This window comes from Loxodonta africana, chromosome Y (genome assembly GCF_030014295.1).
Source record: "Loxodonta africana isolate mLoxAfr1 chromosome Y, mLoxAfr1.hap2, whole genome shotgun sequence".
Classification (NCBI taxonomy): domain Eukaryota; kingdom Metazoa; phylum Chordata; class Mammalia; order Proboscidea; family Elephantidae; genus Loxodonta; species Loxodonta africana.
Window position 1 is genome coordinate 22,285,573 of NC_087370.1, and position 18,720 is coordinate 22,304,292.

The 18,720-nt window shown below is 42.6% G+C and overlaps 1 protein-coding gene across 1 annotated transcript; it reads left to right on the forward strand.

Annotated features, from left to right (window-relative positions):
• Window positions 1-560: 560 nt before the first annotated feature.
• Window positions 561-15,809, forward strand: LOC100659576 (zinc finger protein 709-like). The gene is made up of 4 exons (XM_064278856.1): window positions 561-641; window positions 11,716-11,842; window positions 13,571-13,631; window positions 13,688-15,809. Exons 1-4 carry the CDS (start codon window positions 561-563, stop codon window positions 15,807-15,809), a joined length of 2,391 nt encoding a protein of 796 aa, XP_064134926.1.
• The last annotated feature ends 2,911 nt before the right edge of the window (window positions 15,810-18,720 follow it).

Consider the following 18,720-nt stretch of genomic DNA (forward strand, 5'->3'; position numbering starts at 1 on the left):
CCGGGCCTCCCGGGCGCCGGGGTCGCTCCCTGTGTGTGTCGGTGCGTGGACAGGTGAGGTGGTGGGAGCCGCTCAGACTTGTGCTGCTCAGGGGGCGGGGAGACATGCATGGTCCCGGGTCTCCCGGGCACCTGGGTCGCTCCCTGTGTGTGTCGGTGCGTGGACAGGTGAGGTGGTGGGAGCCGCTCAGACTTGTGCTGCTCAGGGGGCGGGGAGAAATGGAGGGTCCCGGCCCTCCCGGGCACCTGGGTCGCTCCCTGTGTGTGTCGGTGCGTGGACAGGTGAGGTGGTGGGAGCCGCTCAGACCTGTGCCGTTTAGGGAGCTGGGAGACATGGAGGGTCCCGGGCCTCCCGGGCGCCGGGGTCGCTCCCTGTGTGTGTCGGTGCGTGGACAGGTGAGGTGGTGGGAGCCGCTCAGACCTGTGCCGTTTAGGGAGCTGGGAGACATGCATTGTCCCGGGCCTCCCGGGCGCCGGGGTCGCTCCCTGTGTGTGTCGGTGCGTGGACAGGTGAGGTGGTGGGAGCCGCCCAGACCTGTGCTGCTAAGGAAACGCGGAGACATGCAGGGTCCCGTGCCTCCTGGGGTCTTGGGTCGCTCCCGGCGTCTGAATGGCGCGTCCCCACGTGTTGTGGAGACACAGGTGCGCGGTTACCTTGAGCTGCTCCTCAGCCCTCTGTCACTGCGGGCCCCTGCGTATATTTACCGTTTACTGAGCTGTTTCTGGAGGACTGGGCACGGGGTCGAGGACTTCGTCTAAGGGACCTTCTCTGAGCCTCCAAACACCACTGCCAGGGAGCGACGATTTGTAACGTTTTACAGAAGTCTAATAATCTCGGAGAAATTTAATACCTCGCCCGTAGACAAATATCTACTCAGTGGTAGTGTCTGAACTCAAATGCAAATCTGTTGTTACTTCAAGGGGCATAGTGATCACAGTCTCCCTGCCTGAAACGGCTCCTCTTTCTTTTCTGTCCTTCATCAGGCAGGACTTTTGTTGAGTATTAGTGGTCCCGGGGAAATGAAGATTGTGGCGAGGACTATAATCTCCTCCTTTAATGGGTATATGTATTTAGGACTGATGAACAATCAACAAACATGACTTGGAAATAGTACGTACGTTTAGGAGCACGTTTATCCCAGTTTCAGGAGGAAAACATTTAATACAGGCACCTTTCGAGGAATTCCTGGGGCGTTAAGGCAGAAATTTTCATCACGATTGTGTGAGAAACCATACAGCCAGTCGTAGTTGGTCCGATATAAAATGTGATGTTGCTGAACGGTCTTAATGCAGGCGACGAACGATTTATAGAGATGACACACCCTGGGTGTGTAGTCTGTGCTAGATTGGGTACTGGGAATTGAACTGTAACCTAACCACTCGGGTTCTTGCCCTGTCTTATTAGCCGATTGAAATAAGATGGACACCGATTGCAAGGGCAACAGAAAGTGGCAAGTTTATTGTCTGCACATACAAGGAGCACCTGGGGTCTAGTGACCTTATGGCCACGTGCTGGCTGACTAGGGGAGCTGGGGAGCTTTTTGTTTCCAGTGGCCTCAGGGGCTGGGTTTGGTACCTGGAGTCTTCTGCCTTTAGCCCTCCCCTGCCTATATTGGGGTGGGGGGAGGGTCAGGTGAAGGATGTGATTTCAATCTGTGCATGCTTCAGGGTGTAACTAGGGCTAGTCAATGGACCCAGCCAGTACCTGCTGCGACTTCCTGCTCAAAACAAGCTTGGGGTTAGCAAGACAAAGGGGGGGGGAGGGGTGTTGCCTGGGGTTTCCACTATGGCTGACAGCCTGTTTCAGAACCATTGTTTCTGCTACCAAAGAAGCACAGTCCTTAAAAAGTCCACGGCTTCTTGGAGCCCAAAGCCTGCGTATTCCTAGAGTCAGAGCGGCGAAAATTAGGAATGAAGGGAAGGTGGGAGGCCCTTGTAACGCCACTAACCCATATACTTCAGATCTTAGAGGGTCAGCGACACTGCAGTGTTGAAAAGGTCCCTCATCTTGTATAAGAATTATTTTACACAGTGAAAGAGTGAAGTAGGGCGGCCCTGGGTGGCGGAAAAGGTTCAGATTATTAGCGGAAAGGTTGGTGGATTGAACTCACCCAGATGTGCCTTGAAAGACAGGCCTGTCTATGTGCTCCTGAAAGGTCACAGCGCTGAAAACCCTATGGAGCAAATTTCAAGTGTCTATATTTCAGTGTCCTGTTGGAGAAATTATTGAGAGTGCCAGTGCTTAATCTTTTTTAAAGTTGCTATGAATTATAGTTCCTGTTTTGTGTGTACATATATATTTAATTATTATTATGGAAGGAGTCTTTTTTTCACATATTAACCAGGTGATCTAGATCTAATTACCTTAAAAAACCAATTCTTTACACACTGCAGTTCTTGAAATGTGATTTTATTTCTTTAGGTTAGTACAGCCTGAAGTTGGTGTGAAATCTTAGAAATACCAGTTTTCCTGTCTATATCCTCACAGTATCTAAAGCTCCCTCCTTTCACTTACATTCCAACCAAGAAACTAAATTTCTTTCTTTCTTCTTAATAGTGTCATTTCATGGTACCTGTGTGTGTGTGTGTGGTAATATAAATATAACAAGTCTTTTTCCTTTTTCAACCATTTTTACATGCAGAATTCAACGTGAATTGCTTTCACCATGTTGTGCAACTATCACCTCTATCAATTTCCAAGATTTTCCATCACCATTAGAAGAAAGTCAGTGTCGCCTAAGCATTAACTCCCCTCCTCTCTCCCATCTTCCCCTAGTAACGATTTGGTCTCTATATACTTGGCTATTACAGATACTTAAGTGAGATTGTACAAGATTTATACTTTTGTGTCTGACTTGTTTAATTTAGCATAGAGTTTTCAAGATTCATCCATAGCGTAACATTTATGAGAACTTAATCTCTTTTTATGGCCGAATAATATTCTATTTTTTTAATCCATGCATCTGTTGATGGACATTTGTTTTTTTTTTACACTTTTTTGCTATTTTGAATAGTGGTGTTTGAACATTGGTGTAAAAATAGCTGTTTGCATCCCTACTTTCAAGCCTTTTGTGTATCTACTTGTTAGGTATCATTGAGGTAATTTTAGACTCATGGTGAGACCACGTGACAGAGTAGAGCTCTAGTGTAGGGTTTTTTTGCTGTAATTTTAACGAAAGCAAATCATGGCGTCTTTGCCACAGGTGAAAAGTGCCAACTTTTGTTTTCTTTAGTTACATAATTTTATAATTTTGTTGTGGAGAATATACACAGCAAAACATATACCAATTCAACATTTTCTACAGGTACCGTTTACTGACGTTGATTATGTTCTTCCAGTCACACAACCATTCTCACTGAACTTTTCTGAGTTGTTCTCCCCTTAACATAAACTCAGTGCTCCCTAGGGTTCCTGTCAGCTCTTCTGAGTTGCTGTTGTCAGTTTGATCCCACATAGACAGTTTTCTAAAGAGCAGAATGCTCAAGGCTCATTGTTTACTAGTTAAGCTAAACTATTGTTCGATTTTAAGAAGACTCTAACGGATATTTTTGGTTTAAGGTTTAAAGATGATCGCAGGGCAATAGCTTCAGGGGTTCATCCAACCTTCATGGCTCCAGGAAGCCTGGAGTCCATAAGAATTTGAAATTCTGTTGTGCATTTTCCCTCTTTAGATCAGGATTCTGCTCTAGAAGTTTCGATGAAAATATTCCGTAATGGCAGCCAGGCACTCTCCTGTTCTTCTACTCTCATGGCCAATGAGGCAGCTGTTCATGGAGGCAGTTACCACACATTCCTTATCCTCCTCCTTTTCCTGACTCAACTTTTTCCTTGATTGTTCCAGGTGAATACAGACCAACTTTTGTGCCTTGGATGGCAGCTTGTAAGACCCCAGGCACCACACAGTGAACTAGGAGGTTAAATCACTCAACACGTTATTAGGCCAGTTAACTGCGATGTCCCATGAAAGCGTAACCCTCAACCTCCAAAGCAAGGAACCACGTCCCATGAGGTATACGGTTGTTCATCAGCAGCCTCAACATCTGCTCTTTTTGTTGTTGTTCATACTGTCAGTCTTTTGGTTAGCAAGCGGGTACTTAACCATTTGCACCATCTGCGCTCCTATAAATGGAAATTTCTGGGTCATAGGCTATTCGTATGTTTAACATTTTGAAAAACAGGCACACTTTTCCACAGAGGCTGAACCATTTTGCAACCCTCCGGCAATTTCTTCATATTCTCCCCAACTCTTGTTGTTTCTGATAGTAGCCATCCTCCTAGGGATGAGGTGGTGTGTCTTGTGGTTTGGGTTTGCATTTCCCTAATGACAAGGGCATTCATCATCTTTTCATGTGTTTATTGACCATTTGCTTATCATCTTTGGTGAAATGTCTCCTTCAGTTTTTTGCCCAATTTTATAATTGTTGCTGACACTTAGGAGGTCTTTCTCTGTCCTGGATACTAAACCCTTATGGCATGTATGATTCCCAAATGCAGTGAAACCTGTGAAAGCTGGAACCTCTAAGGTGGAAACCTGTCAGAGTAGGAAAACTCAAATATTTTCCATTAAAGAAGTGACCAAAAAGTGGCAAGGCTGCGCTGCGTAAAAGGCGGAAAAATTGCAAGACCCAGAAAAAGAAGGCAATCCTGTCAAATTCCAGCTCTCACAGGTTTCAGTGTATTTTCTCCCATTCTGTAGATTGTCTCTTCCCTTTGTTGAGAGTCTTAATTGATCTGTTTTGTCTTTTATTCCTTGAGCTTTTTGCTATTGTAGCTCAGAATCCATTGTTGAAAGCTAGTGTGTGGAGAAAATAAACGTGCTTCTTTTTTTAAATTGTAAAAATATTGTATGAGTCAAAAACTGTAAAACTGCGTACAGTAAAACCAATTTTTGAACAGCACTTTTAATCTCAACATGGTGTTGAATAATGTGGTGCCTCCTAGTTTCCTTCTCTAGAGATAGATATTCTAGGAGTACTCCCATTCTGGATGGGACTTTCCTTTGGAGACATGACTGTTGTCATGTTACTTCATGTCAAATTCAAGCCTTCATTCAAAACTACTGAGTTTTCCTCGGTGAGAATCTAAGAAATGCTCCTCAGATACCATGACAGTATCAGCTTTTTTTTTTTTTTCCAGCGAAGAAAGCTTTCTTCATTTTATTAGATTCTCTTCTCTCTCTCTCTCTCTCACACACACACACACACACACACGGTAGTCATTTAATTTCTTATTCAACGAAAGAGGCTAAACCACATGAAGTTCCATGTTGGCGTTTTTCTGAGTTACCACAAAGGCAGGTTCACATGCTTCCTCCATATACGCCTGGGTGTTTACAAAGATCTAAAGAATTCACTGTAACATGTACAAGTGTAAGCAGTGGTTCAGTTAAAATAAGGGATGTCTTCACTCAGGAGAAGTCTTCACAGAGCCTTGAAAGTCAAGCAGAAAAAAAGAAGCTTTTCATCCAGAAGTTGACTGTAATTACCAGCCCCTGGTCTGCATCAAGCTCGTCCAGTCCCTTAGTACAGCAACCAAATGTCTGCTGTCAGACGTTAGAATCTGTGCCAGGAACCATTAATTATTTGCTAAAGGCCTCATCCGTGCCAACACTCTGCTCTTCCTCTCCTTTAGCTTGCAGCTTCAGAAGTGGGAATGCAGCCTGTTTCAGAGGACACAGTGTGATTGTTCGTGGCCAGCAGAAGACGGCCCACAGGATGAGATTCAGGCTCCTGGGTCCCAATGGACTCAGACACCAAGTCCTTCCCATAGCCCACCTGGAACACTAAGGACTGTAACGCTCTGAAACCTAACGTGTCCAAGACAGAGCTTTTAAAATCTCACCTGAACAAATCTACTTCTCACCTGGCTTTCCCAGCCGGTAAGCTGCACCAGCCTTCATTCATTCACTGCATTCAGGGAAACAGTCCAAGCTACCGTGAGAGGGGAGCTCCCTTAGGAAGGCAGCTCTGAACTTTCTTCTCCTATTTCTCTTTTCAGAGGAAGGTACAGCCTCCACCCAGCAGCAAGAGGCAGATATCAACAATGTAAACCAAGCCAACTCTCAATCACATCCAGAAAAAATCCACATATTTTACCCTCTCTGGCAAGACCCTCCACATCTGACTTAAATTGAGAACACCCTCATATTTCATAGGCTCTTGACATCTTTTTAGAAAAATCTTTTTCAGACATGTCAACATTTTCCCTGCCTTTCGGCCTTCGCACCAAGTATTTCTGCTGATTAGATGAAAACTTTTAAACTCTAGGAACCCAATAATTCCTATAATTCTTGTCTCACTTCAAATGTCACCTCTGCAGAAAGTGTCCCTCCTGTCCCCTCAGTTATTCCCACTCATTTCTATGTTTAAATGTCATTGAGGTTTTCAGAATGAGGTAAATCCAATTGAGGTTGACATTAACCTTCATGATGCAAGTAAAAGCAAACTGAGTGCAATGTTCCATTTCCCTATGTGACAGACTTTTAGCAAGCCCAAAACTATGAAGCTCTGCATTGTGCTGCTGGCAGCTTTCATGCCCTCTCTGCCCTGTTGGTTGCTTAAGGGTCTGGTGAGTTCACTTGAGGTGTGATGCCCATTAGCTGTGTGTTGCTATTTCAATTAAAAGTAATTAAAACTAAAAGTAGAGTTCCTTCTTTGCACTAGTCATATATTCTGTGGTGAATAGGCACATAGGCCTAGTGCCTACGATATTGGACTGTACAGAAACAGAACATGTCTATCTTCACATAAAGTACTCTTGGATAGTGCTGCTGAGGACTATATATAACAGGTAATAATCTGTGTGTGTCCTCAATGATCAGTGTCAAAGGCCAGAAGGAACAAGAAGACAAAATACAGAGTGTCTGCCCATAGATTTATCATGTAGCTTGGGAGACAGTTTTAAAGAAAGAATGAAAAACTAAGGATATGTGATATCTGTATTAAAAAGACCTAACCCGAGAGTGAGGTGCAACTGCTTGAAAAGGGAAATTATCTCAGTGAAGATTCAGAAACAGGTTTTTTTTTTTTAGCTACATGCAGTGTTGTGTAGAGCTGATACCATTTTGTATGGGTGGGAGTGGAAAGAGTATTTCAGTTGGGAAAAATAAATGTGTAAATCCCTGAGACAGCAGAGAACCCAGTATTATCTATTCATTGATGGAAGTCAGAGATGATTAAAGCAGAGAAAACAACAAGTGAGTGGTGAGGTTTGTGTGAGCTGCATTGGAACAGATCGTTTAGAACCGTGCTGAATACTCTGGGCTTTTGGAAGGCCCATGGACAGCCACTGATGGGCACTGAGCATTTCCTATGCCGCAGATAGAATTTGGAAGTCACAACGATGATTGAATGATGTCAGGCAGGAGCTTGTTATGAACAAATTAGGGAAGACTGTGAGGAGGCCTAGACGCGGAGATTGATTGTGAATCAGGAAGATAGCCAGTGATACAATAGAGGTGTGGATGGATAAAATGGCATCCCTTCATAGACTGCTCATTCCTGTACATCACTGAATGCTTCTCACGGTTGACTGTCAATGTGCATAACCCCCGGATCTGGTTGAAATGCAAATTTTGATTGAGAAATTCTGGGATGGGACTTGAGTTTTCCACATACTGAACAAGCTCGTGGTTTATGCTGGAAATACTAGTCGAGAAATAATGATGTGAATTAAAATTAGAGAGCTGTATTACAGAAAATAAAAAATAAGGGTAATTCGTAGAGGGGAGACACTGGTGTAAAGATCTTGCAACAGAGAATTCATTGACAGTGAGACCAAGAAATGAAATAGGACACAAGCTGGAGAGGGAGCAGGGTGAAAAGAAATAGGAAGTGAAGTACGAGACGGGTCCTTCGTGAAAGCATAAAGATTTTCTGATTTATTTGTTGATCTATATCAGGAAGAAAAAGTGTTCAGGAATCCCCCCAGATTTCTCAAAATCTTAGTGAGTGGTGTTCTCATGGTTTGAAAATGAAGGGGGAAAAAATACGAGACAAGTCAAGGGGCAGAAAGAAATGTTAGTTAATTCCAAAGGAACAGAAAAAATACTGATCAGATATTACAGTGTCATAAGTGAGATGAAAAAGTTTTAGAAAGCCACAGTGGAAGGTTTTTACAGCACATAACTTAAAAATAAATGAACCAGGATGAGTTCATTGTCAATATATGAAAAGTATGTTCTTAAAATTTCATCCATGTTAATGTCAGATAACAGTGACATCTGACACCAGGAACAAAGGTACATAGGTAAGCCCACAACTTGAACATTGAATCCCTAAGTCCCTGGAGGAAATCAGGTTCAAGTTTTGTAGCCTGGCCAGGCCTGGTTGCTTCTCATGCTGTGGGAGAGGTAAATTCCTCCATGTGTGATCTTGTTGCAGAAAGGAGAGGCCTGTGGAGCTTCCTGAAGAATGCAGGTGTGTGCTGTGGGGGCTGGAGCCTGTTCTGCCTTTAGTGTAAAGGCCCTCAGGGTGGAGCATTGCCCTGAGCCTGGTAGGAGGCCAAAGGCCTGTCACTCCCTGCTTCCTCCACACTGTTTCTTCCCCATCCTTCTTCCATTTCAGACCTCAGGTGTGGTGCAGGGAGAACTAGTCCAGTCCAGGCAGCTGGGGACCTCAGGCGACGATCTGGCACATCCATCAATCACAGGGAAGGATTTCAATTGCTGTCACTGGTGTGTGGACCAAACATTATTCATCTGCCTCCAGACTGCCCAGGCCTCTGCTTCCAGTCCTGTCCCTCTTCTTGGAAGTGGCTTCTTGGGATCAGAGACGTCATTCCATAGACGCCCAGAAGCTGGAGAAGAAAATGGTGAGTTCTACGCAGAACTGGGTTATCCTTAGCATTATGTGGGTGAGGCTGGATCTGAATTGTTGGGGAAGCAGCCGTGTGCTGCGGGACTGTGGTTTCAGTGGAGAAGACAGTGACAGAGGAGGCTGAGGAACTGAGCCCTAGGAGGCACCCTAATACCTTGCTCCACTGTCTCTGGGTCCTTCATCCCTACATACATGGCATTTGAAGATTTGAATACCTGGTGTCACCTTCCTTATGTGACTCTCAGAGGTAGCATCACACGGTGTTAATATCCCCCCTTCCCCCGTCCCGGTTCCTGGTGTTCTGTGTTGAATGACAGAGTCTTCTGTCCTGAATCTGAAGACAGAGGAGCTCTGGCTGTGGAGGCTGAGCCCCGACCCTCTAGAGCCATCCTTGTCCCATGTCTCTGAACAGTGTTCTTGAGTCCCCCTAGGCACTGGAGCACTTTGAGTCTTTAAAGGATTGAGAGGTATCATACCAGTTTCCTCCACTGCTCAAAAGTGTAAAATTACTCAGCATTTCACTAAGATTAAAAGCCAGATTCTTTTCAGTTGCCAACGAGTTCCCCCGAACATGATAAGCCCACTGACCCCAATCACCCCTCCAGATTCCTAAGACGGTTTTTCATCTGCATTGCATTCGGCTCCAGCCACGCGGGGCCTTTGGCTCTTCCTAAGACATCCAAGACACCTTCACACCTTCTGACCTGTGCTCTGGCTGTTTCCTCCTTCTAGAACGGTTTCTTCTCAAAGACCTGAATTCTTTTATAGAACACATTGCCACATGATAGTTATATATACATGTTTATGTATTTAAATTTACTGTCCCCACTCAAAGAATTTACTATCCATGTTCATCGGGGTGTTCGTTTTGTTCACTGCTGTAGCTGCTTTGCCAATGTGCAGTAGCCTCTGTATCAGTAGGACCTGAATGAATTTTAATGAATGAATGTAGCCACAGTTAAGGGTCTGGAGGGAAGAAGTCTTGTCTGAGACACAGGGCTTTGCCAAGAGAAGTATGTCCTGGTTGTAAGAATTGAATAGAATGTTTACCTTTGTCTCCTCTTCCTATTATCCAAGAGGACTTTAGATCATCTACTGGGTTTTTTTTTTTTTTTTTAATGCTGTTATTGGACGGTAACAGCAAAAATAACAACAAAACTGTATGCATATGGACAGAAATGGAGTTGTCAGCAATTTAGACTTTAAAGAGAAATTGACCTGCATTGTGATCCTGGCTCAGCAGAGTTCCATGTGGGAAACACTGAGGATGTGATTAAATGAACATCTCTAACTTTACTCAGCTATGACCTGTCTGAAATAATATCTGCTTAGAAGAGTCATGAAAGAAAAATCACAGTTGCTCAGTACATGGGACATTTCATCATTATTCTATAATAAATATCAGGGTTTTTGCTGAGTTTAAAATATATAACCTCGCCCACTGCAGTGGAGGAGACCTTTGGCTTTGGGCTCTGGTTCAAAGTTGCTGTCATCCGATCATACCAGGACAGATTAGAGATGTCATAGGCTGCTCACGTCACCACTTCCCTGAGAAGAGGAGTCTTCTTTCTCTAAAATTACTCTGTTTCAGCACTGAAGGCGTCTTTTAGCAGCCTTTTCTCTCCTCTTGACACGAGAAACCCAACGGATTCCTGCTGTTTCAGAAAGGTCACTCTTACAGACCAGGGGCTTCCAGTGGTCAGGGTTCAGGTAGTCATGTTTAGGTGCCTTCCAGGGGCTGCAAATGTGAGAGAACTCTAAAGCACAGCCCCTAGAGGGCTGGTGTGTAAGTCTATTTCCTAGGCTCCACGGGCAATTTAACCGGTAAACCATCTGCATTTCAGCTTACTTATAAAATTAATTTTTTTGTGGTAGAAGTTATACCTAACAAAATCTTTGTCAATTCAACAGCGTTTACATGTATAGTTTGGTGACGCTGATTACGTTCATCATGTTTTACAGTCATCCCAACCAAAAACCAAACCAAGTGCCATCAAGTTGATTCCGACTCCTAGCGACCATATAGGACAGAGTAGAACTGCCCCATAGACATTCCAAAGAGCGCCTGGCGGATTTGAAGTGCCGAGCCTTTGGTTAGCAGCCGTAGCACTTAACCACTATGCCACCAGGGTTTCCAGATGGAAATGGTAACCTTTTCTCACTGAGCAAACACAAGGGTGTGGTGTTGTTGTTTCTGCAGATGTTTTGCTCCTTGTCCTCTTCTAACATTAGACTGTGTTTGTGGACCTATCACATTCCCACCTTGGGCCTTGGTGCTCTCTGTTGAATGAGAGTCTCCTGACCTGAATCAGCCACATGCTTATCTCCAAGAGTTGAAGAAAATATGACCAGCTCAGTGTTTGGGTTGCCAGTGTGTTGATAATTGGCCCCTGGTCCTCCCATGGTTGTGAGAAACAAAAGCAAAACTGCCCTTCTGCAGTGTTTACCAGTTACTATACATCATCCTGTCTCCACCCGGTGCTTTATGTTTTGTTGAGTGTGTTCTGGTAGGGCTTACGGAAGGAGTGGTAATTGTTTGTTCACAAGGAAGTGAAGATCTGAATGAGAGCATTTCTCTAATGTCTGCTATGTTTTCTAACCATTCCAGACGGTAAAGAGAGAGGAGAATACAAGTGCAATTGGTTGCAGTCGAACTGTAGAGAGATAATTTCAGTGCTGGACGTCTGTGAGACAGAAAGCAATCAGTGAGGAAGTGAATGTAGTTAGTGAAGGGACGAGGCTGATGGCCATACCGTAGAGTAGACCTTGATAGTACACAGAACCTTGTGTCAAATCCCTAAGAATCCTCTGTTCCCCAGGACTGTCAGGCTCACCCTTCATTCTTGTACACACTGAAGTCCATGGTACCTTGCTGATGCAGAATGTGTCAATGTTTTAGGACTCAGTGGTTGTTGAGGATGTGGCTGTGGTCTTTACCCCGGAAGAGTGGGCTTTGCTGGATCTTACTCAGAGGAAACTCTACAGAGATGTGATGATCGAAACCTTCAGAAACCTGGCCTCAATAGGTAAGAGCAGATTCCTTTTTTTTTTTTTTTTTTTTTCGGTTTTCTATTATTCCTTTAGTGAAGAAAACTATTTTACTCATTAAGTTTAGTCCAGAATTTGGGCTGAGGAATGAGAATAAATCATTAAATAAAGGAGGCATGGTCTTTTGGCCCATAGAGCTCATGTATCTTGGCTTTCCGTGAGCACAAAGCAGTATGTATTATACTTAGTTTTCATTTCTCTTGTAATTAAAAGCCTTGAGGCTCTTTAAGTGTTGTAAATGTAAGCACTGGCTTTAGGGGTCACTTTGGGGCACAGAGAGTATTGTATTTGGGGACCGTGTAGAGTATTACTGTGTTGATTACAAGTTTGACATGATTATTTTGCTGCAAATCAACCCACACCTGTCTATCTTCAGAGACCCTGAAGAGCAAAGTATTGGCTCAATATCAAGGAACTCCTCATTACTCTTCACTGTCTTCCCTCATGATAAGCGTTTCTTCCTGAGCACCATGTCAGCTCTACACATTTGTTTTCCCAGAGACACAACTTCACAGAAACCTGAGCTTCCTTTTCTCACTTTAGCAATCCTTTCACAGCTGCAGTTATTCGGATCCTTTTCCTCTTTTAATGTTACATGTATATCGTGTCCAGTATATTTCTACTTAGCTCTAACTACGCTTGTTCATGTCTCCGTCACTGTCAAAGTTCATAGAAGTATGTCCTAGTAAACTGCTTCTAAACCATTGGTAAAGTGCTGAAACAGTGTAATGTGGCTACGTCTTTATTAACAGTGGTCTTTTTTCCCCAAATAATTTCTTTCCATTTGTTTCATATTGCGAACCTCAACTTGAATTATTGGGTCAGACTTTGGAAACCTTAAGGATGGAGAAAAGTTACCCAGCAAAGATATAATGGTGGGATACATAAAAAATAACACCTGGTCCTCCATGTTAGGAGAAACCTTTGAATCACACAGTAATAAAGATGATCATAAAAACCAAGAGAGTCGTTTGAGGTGAGTGTCATTCCAACAAGAGAAAACGGTGCTTCTGGAGAAAATCCTAAGTTGTGATGACGTTAAAATACACATTCATATGTTGATGTGTATATACCAAGGCTTCCAACTGTTTCAGAACAGTTCAGTAATTGCAAACATAAAGAAGGATGGTGTACACATTGCATAGCCTGTTGGATTTTGACGTGAGCAGAGAATAGTTGGCAGTGCCCTGCACAAAGACGATGTCCCACTACACTGCTTTGAATGTGTGTTGCTTGTCACAGTCCTGTTATTGAGTGTTCTGCAGCAGGTTCCTGACACTTTTTCGAATTCATGCAGATCAGATTATTGACAGTACTGTGGGCAGCAACGCACATTGAAAGCTGTGAGATTGGCTGCCATCTTTGTTCAGGGCTCTGTGGTTTGTTCCCAACACAGGTTGAAATCCGATGGGCAACAGATATCCAACGCGAACACTGCCGTTATTTACGTGGGCAATTGTTGAAGCAATACAAACCAGTTTGAAGCCCTGATATGTGCTTATACATATATAAATATATATATATGTGTACGTATATTGTGTATGTATAAACTTTGCTGAAAACTTACGTGTTCAGAGAATTTTCACAACCTTTACATAAATGTGTGTCAGACATTGAGTATTTGAAACATATTTCACTTAAACACAATGATCAGAAAGCCGCATATTTTAGAAAAGCAGTGACGATTATGGTACTATTTCTGCTAGATGATTTGAAGTATGAAACAGGAGAGAAGTCAAGCGAAAAACTGCATGTTCGCTTTGTTAGGTAATGGTGAAGTGGAAATAATTGATTTCCAACAACATGTTGCCTGTTTTTAACAGAATTCATACAGTAGAAAACCTCCGTGAAAAAAATGGAGACAATCCGTGTGGGAAAACCTTCAGGCGGATTCCAAATCTTACCGTGCAGAAAAGAAATCCTCCAGAAGTAAATCCTTTTGAATGCTCTGACTGTGAAAAAGCCATCATGGATCCCTCATCACATAACCACCATGCCTGTCAGTTTATTGCGTGTAGAGAAGCCTGTGGTGGTACCACTCCTATGAGACCTCTTAGTGGCAAGAAACCCCATAAGTGTGAGGTATGTGGGAAGGATTTCATTTGTATCTCAACTCTTAAGAATCCTGTGACAACACTCACTAGTGACAATCAGTATAAATGTAATGAGTATGGGAAAGATTTCTGTAGTTTCTCGTCCTTTTGGACACATGTGAGAGGTCACAAGGGTGAAAGTAAAGAAAGTTCTTCTAGTGACCCTTTATCCCTCCTTTTCTATAACAGAGATAAGCCCTATGAATGTAGGGAATTTAGGAAAGCCTTTCATTTTTCCTCAGCCCTCACTGCACATTTAGGCACTCACAGTGAAGAGAGGCCTTATGAATGTAAGGAACATGGGAAAGCCTTTGGTTGGCCCTCATACCTCACTACACATATAACAACTCACACTGGAGAGAGGCCTTATGAATGTAATGAATGCGGGAAAGACTTTAGGCAATCCTCAAACCTCATTGTACATAGAAGGATTCAAAGTGGAGAAAGACCTTATGAATGTAAGGAATATGGAAAAGCCTTTAAGTGTTCCTCACATCTCACTAATGATAGAAAAACTCACAGTGGAGACAAGCCATATAAATGTACAGAATGTGCGAAAGCCTTTAGTCAGGCTTCATCCCTTATTACACATATAAGAACTCACAATGGACAGAGGCCTTACGAATGTAAGGAATGTGGGAAAACATTTAGGTATTCTTCTAACTTCACTTCACATATAAGAACTCACAGTGGAGAGAAGCCTTATGAATGTAAGCAATGTGGGAAAGCCTTTAGGCAGTCCTCAGGCCTCATGACACATAGAAGAATTCATACTGGAGAGAGGCCATATGAATGTAAGGAATGTGGGAAAGCCTTTACAGATCCCTCACACCTCACCTCGCATATGCGAACTCACAGTGGAGAGAGGCCTTATGAATGTGAGGAATGTGGGAAAGCCTTTAGTCAGTCAGGAAACCTCACTAAGCATATAAGAACTCACACTGGGCAGAGGCCTTATGAATGTAAGGAATGTGGGAAAGCCTTTAGTCTGCTCTCAACCCTCACTACACATATAACAATTCACAGTGGAGAGAAGCCTTATGAATGTAAGCAATGTGGAAAAGCCTTTAGCAAGTCCTCAGGCCTCATGACACATAGAAGAATTCATACTGGAGAGAGGCCATATGAATGTAAGGAATGTGGGAAAGCCTTTAGTCACTCAGGAAACCTCACTAACCATATAAGAACTCACAATGGGCAGAGGCCTTATGAATGTAAGGAATGTGGGAAAGCCTATCGTCAGCTCTCAAACCTCACTACACATATAAGAACTCACAGTGGAGAGAAGCCTTATGAATGTAACCAATGTGGGAAAGCCTTTAGGCAGTCCTCAGGCCTCATGACACATAGAAGAATTCATACTGGAGAGAGGCCATATGAATGTAAGGAATGTGGGAAAGCCTTTACAGATCCCTCACACCTCACCTTGCATATGCGAACTCACAGTGGAGAGAGGCCTTATGAATGTGAGGAATGTGGGAAAGCCTTTAGTCACTCAGGGAACCTCACTAACCATATAAGAACTCACAATGGGCAGAGGCCTTATGAATGTAAGGAATGTGGGAAAGCCTTTCGTCAGCTCTCAAACCTCACCACACATATAACAATTCACAGTGGAGAGAAGCCTTATGAATGTAAGCAATGTGGGAAAACCTTTAGGCAGTCCTCAGGCCTCATGACACATAGAAGAATTCATACTGGAGAGAGGCCATATGAATGTAAAGAATGTGGGAAGGCCTTTCGTACTTGCTCTTCTCTCACAAGACATATAAAAACTCATAGTGGAGGACTTAGGAATGTAAGGAGTGTGAGAAAGCCTTTCCCTGTTCATCACACCTCACATCACATATAAGATCTCACTGTGGAGAGACTACTCTGTCAAAAGGGGGGTGTTTCATCCTTAATTCTATAATTTCAAACAGCAAATTTCTGAAAGTCAGTGATAAAAGAACAAAGTTTCTCAGTGTGTAACAAAGCAGTACTACCTCCAAGAAGGGGTCATTCGAATTCCTTTGTGCCTATGAAAGTTTCATTTTCACTATGGGCTTGTCCTCGTCGGTGCTTGTTACTTTCTCAGTCCAAGCTAAATTTTACCTTTCGGAAAGTCCTTGACTATAACAAATAAGCCTGTAGGGACTAGCCAGGAGGAAATGTGGTTTTACATTTGTTAATACTTTTATGGATGTTATTTTGTATACAATGAAATACACTCTTCTTGTATTTGGTTTAAGAGTGTTTTTTGAAAAAAATTGTATTCCATGGGAATTCCACTTTGGAATATAAGCTGACAGTTCCTTCAAAATCTAAACACAGTCCTCCCATTCTGATCTAGCAGTAACACTCCTAGGTATTTACCCACATGAGTTCAAAACATATATCCATATAAAAACCTGCTCACAAATGTTTATAGCAGCTTTCTACATAATTACAATAATTGAAAGCACCCAAAATGTCATTGAATAGGTAAATGGGTAAACAAATAGTGAGACATCCATTCAACGGTGTATTATTCAGTGATGAAAATAATTAAGCTATCAAGGTAGGAAAAGTTATGGAGGAATCTCAAATCCACACTAAGTGAAAGAAGCCGGTCTAGAAAAGCTACATCCTGTGTGATCCCAAGCCTATGGCATTCTGGAAAAGTATGAAGTGTAGAGGCAGTACAAAGATCATTGATTGCCTGGGGTTTGGGGAGAGGGAGGAGGAACGAATAGGTGGAGCCCAGGGAATTTTTACCACTGTGTAAATATTCTGTAGGAAATGTAATGATGGACTGATGACAGTATGCATTTGTCAAAACCTATAAGAGTATAAACACAAAGAGTGAACCCTGATGAAGTCTATGTATTTTAGTTGAAAACCACGTCTCACTATTGATGTGCCCGTTGTTACAAACGTATCCCACACCACAGGAATGCAACATGTTAACAATAGGAGAAACACTGGGTGTAGGTGGGATGCATGGGGAGTCTGTACTTGATGCACAATTTTTCAGTAAATCCTCATGTCTCTGAAAACAAAGTCAATTTCAAAACTATGAAAAATATGGCATCCCATTTTTGTTTTGTTTTTATAACAGGGGCTGCAGAATCTATTGAAGTTTCTTATATCTTTTTCGTATGAACTAAGTAGACATCATTTGTTTTTGTTTCTTATAAGTGAATTTAAAAACTATTGTAAAATGCATGTAAAAAATAAATTTTGCCATTTTAACCATCTGAAGTGTACAAATGCATTAGTTACATTGACAATGTTGTGCAACCATCAACCCTCTTTCAAAAATTCTTCATCCCATCCCATTTGGAACAAAGGAGAATGAAGAAAACCAAACACACACAGAAAATTCAGCCCAAGGTACTGAAGGAGTACATGAACCAGAGACTGCACCAGCCTGAGACCAGAACAGCTAGATGGTGCCTGGCTGCCAGCAATGAGTGTCCTACCAGGGAACACAACACAGAGTCTCGGACAAAACGGGATAAAAGTGTAGAACAGAGCTCAGATTCATGTTTGAGCAGATTTCATGGTCTGATAGAGACTGGAGGAGCCCCCGAGACCTTGGCCCCCAGACACACTGCGAACCGCTAACTGAAACCATTCTCCAAGCCCACTCATCAGACAAAGATTAGACAGGAGTGTAAAACCGGAAGTAATAAGCATGAGGAATGTGCTTCTTAGTTCAATTAGATTTATAAGACCAAATAGGTAGCTCCTGCCCAAAAGCAGGATGAGAAGGCAGGAAGGGACAGGGAAATTGGTCAAATGGACACAGGGAACCCAGGGGATTTCAACTAATGCCACAAAACAATATCTATGTAAATTTCTTAATAAGAAACTTACTTAACGTGTAATGTTTCACCTAAAGGATAAGACAAGTTTTTTTTCATCACCCCAAAGAGAAACTCTGTACCCAACAAGCAATAAGTCCCCATTTCTACTCCCTCCAGCGCCTGGTAACTAATAATAAACTGTTCTCTCTGCCTTTGCCAGTTCTGGACATTTCACATAAACGCAATTGTATGAAATTCGTGCTTTAGTGTCTGGCTTATTTCCCTCCTCGTAATATGTGTTCAAGGTTCATCGATCACCTTGCATATAATACCAGAACTTCATTTCTCTTTGTGGTTGAATAAATATTCAATTTCTTCATCAGTGGCATAAGTTGTTGATGCATAAATTTGAATAATATTTGTATTAACTGTTCTTCCTTGTAGGCATATGGCTATTATGGTGTCATTGACAGTGTTGTAATGCAGGATCTTGAAATGTTCTTTTTGATCATGAATGCAATTCCATTCCTCTTCAATTTGTCATTCCTGGCATAGTTGGTCATACGAATGTCTGATGTGTCCCATACCAGTCCATTTCAGCTCAGTAAAACCTAGGATATTGATCTTTATGAGTTCCATTTCATTTCTGATAACTTCCAAAGCTGCAGAATTTCATTAATAACGGTAATGTGGGGCAGCTAACAGAGGATTGCGAAAATGCTCACTCACCATCACTAGCCATTAAAGAAATGCAAATGAAAACTACAGCGAGGCAGGGAGAGAGGGATATTCACTAACTAGACAGCAGACAAAAATGTAGGCGACGGGAAGTACAACTGAAGTAAAGCAAAAGGAATTTCCTCAATACAACCAAAAGCTTCAAAGGCCAGAGTAGTAAGGACAGGTGTCTGGAGACAATGGTTGCAAGGGACGTGTCGGTCAATTGGCATAACAAAATGTATTAAGAAAACAGTCTGCATTCCACTTTGGTGA

What these genes read in the sequence shown, in the direction of transcription:
- LOC100659576 (XM_064278856.1), top strand. Translation starts at nt 561, where the DNA reads ATGCAGGGTCCCGTGCCTCCTGGGGTCTTGGGTCGCTCCCGGCGTCTG. An exon ending in CACGTGTTGTGGAGACACAG is followed by an intron (nt 642 to 11,715) that starts GTGCGCGGTTAC and finishes TCAATGTTTTAG; the next exon opens with GACTCAGTGGTTGTTGAGGA. An exon ending in CAGAAACCTGGCCTCAATAG is followed by an intron (nt 11,843 to 13,570) that starts GTAAGAGCAGAT and finishes TATTTCTGCTAG; the next exon opens with ATGATTTGAAGTATGAAACA.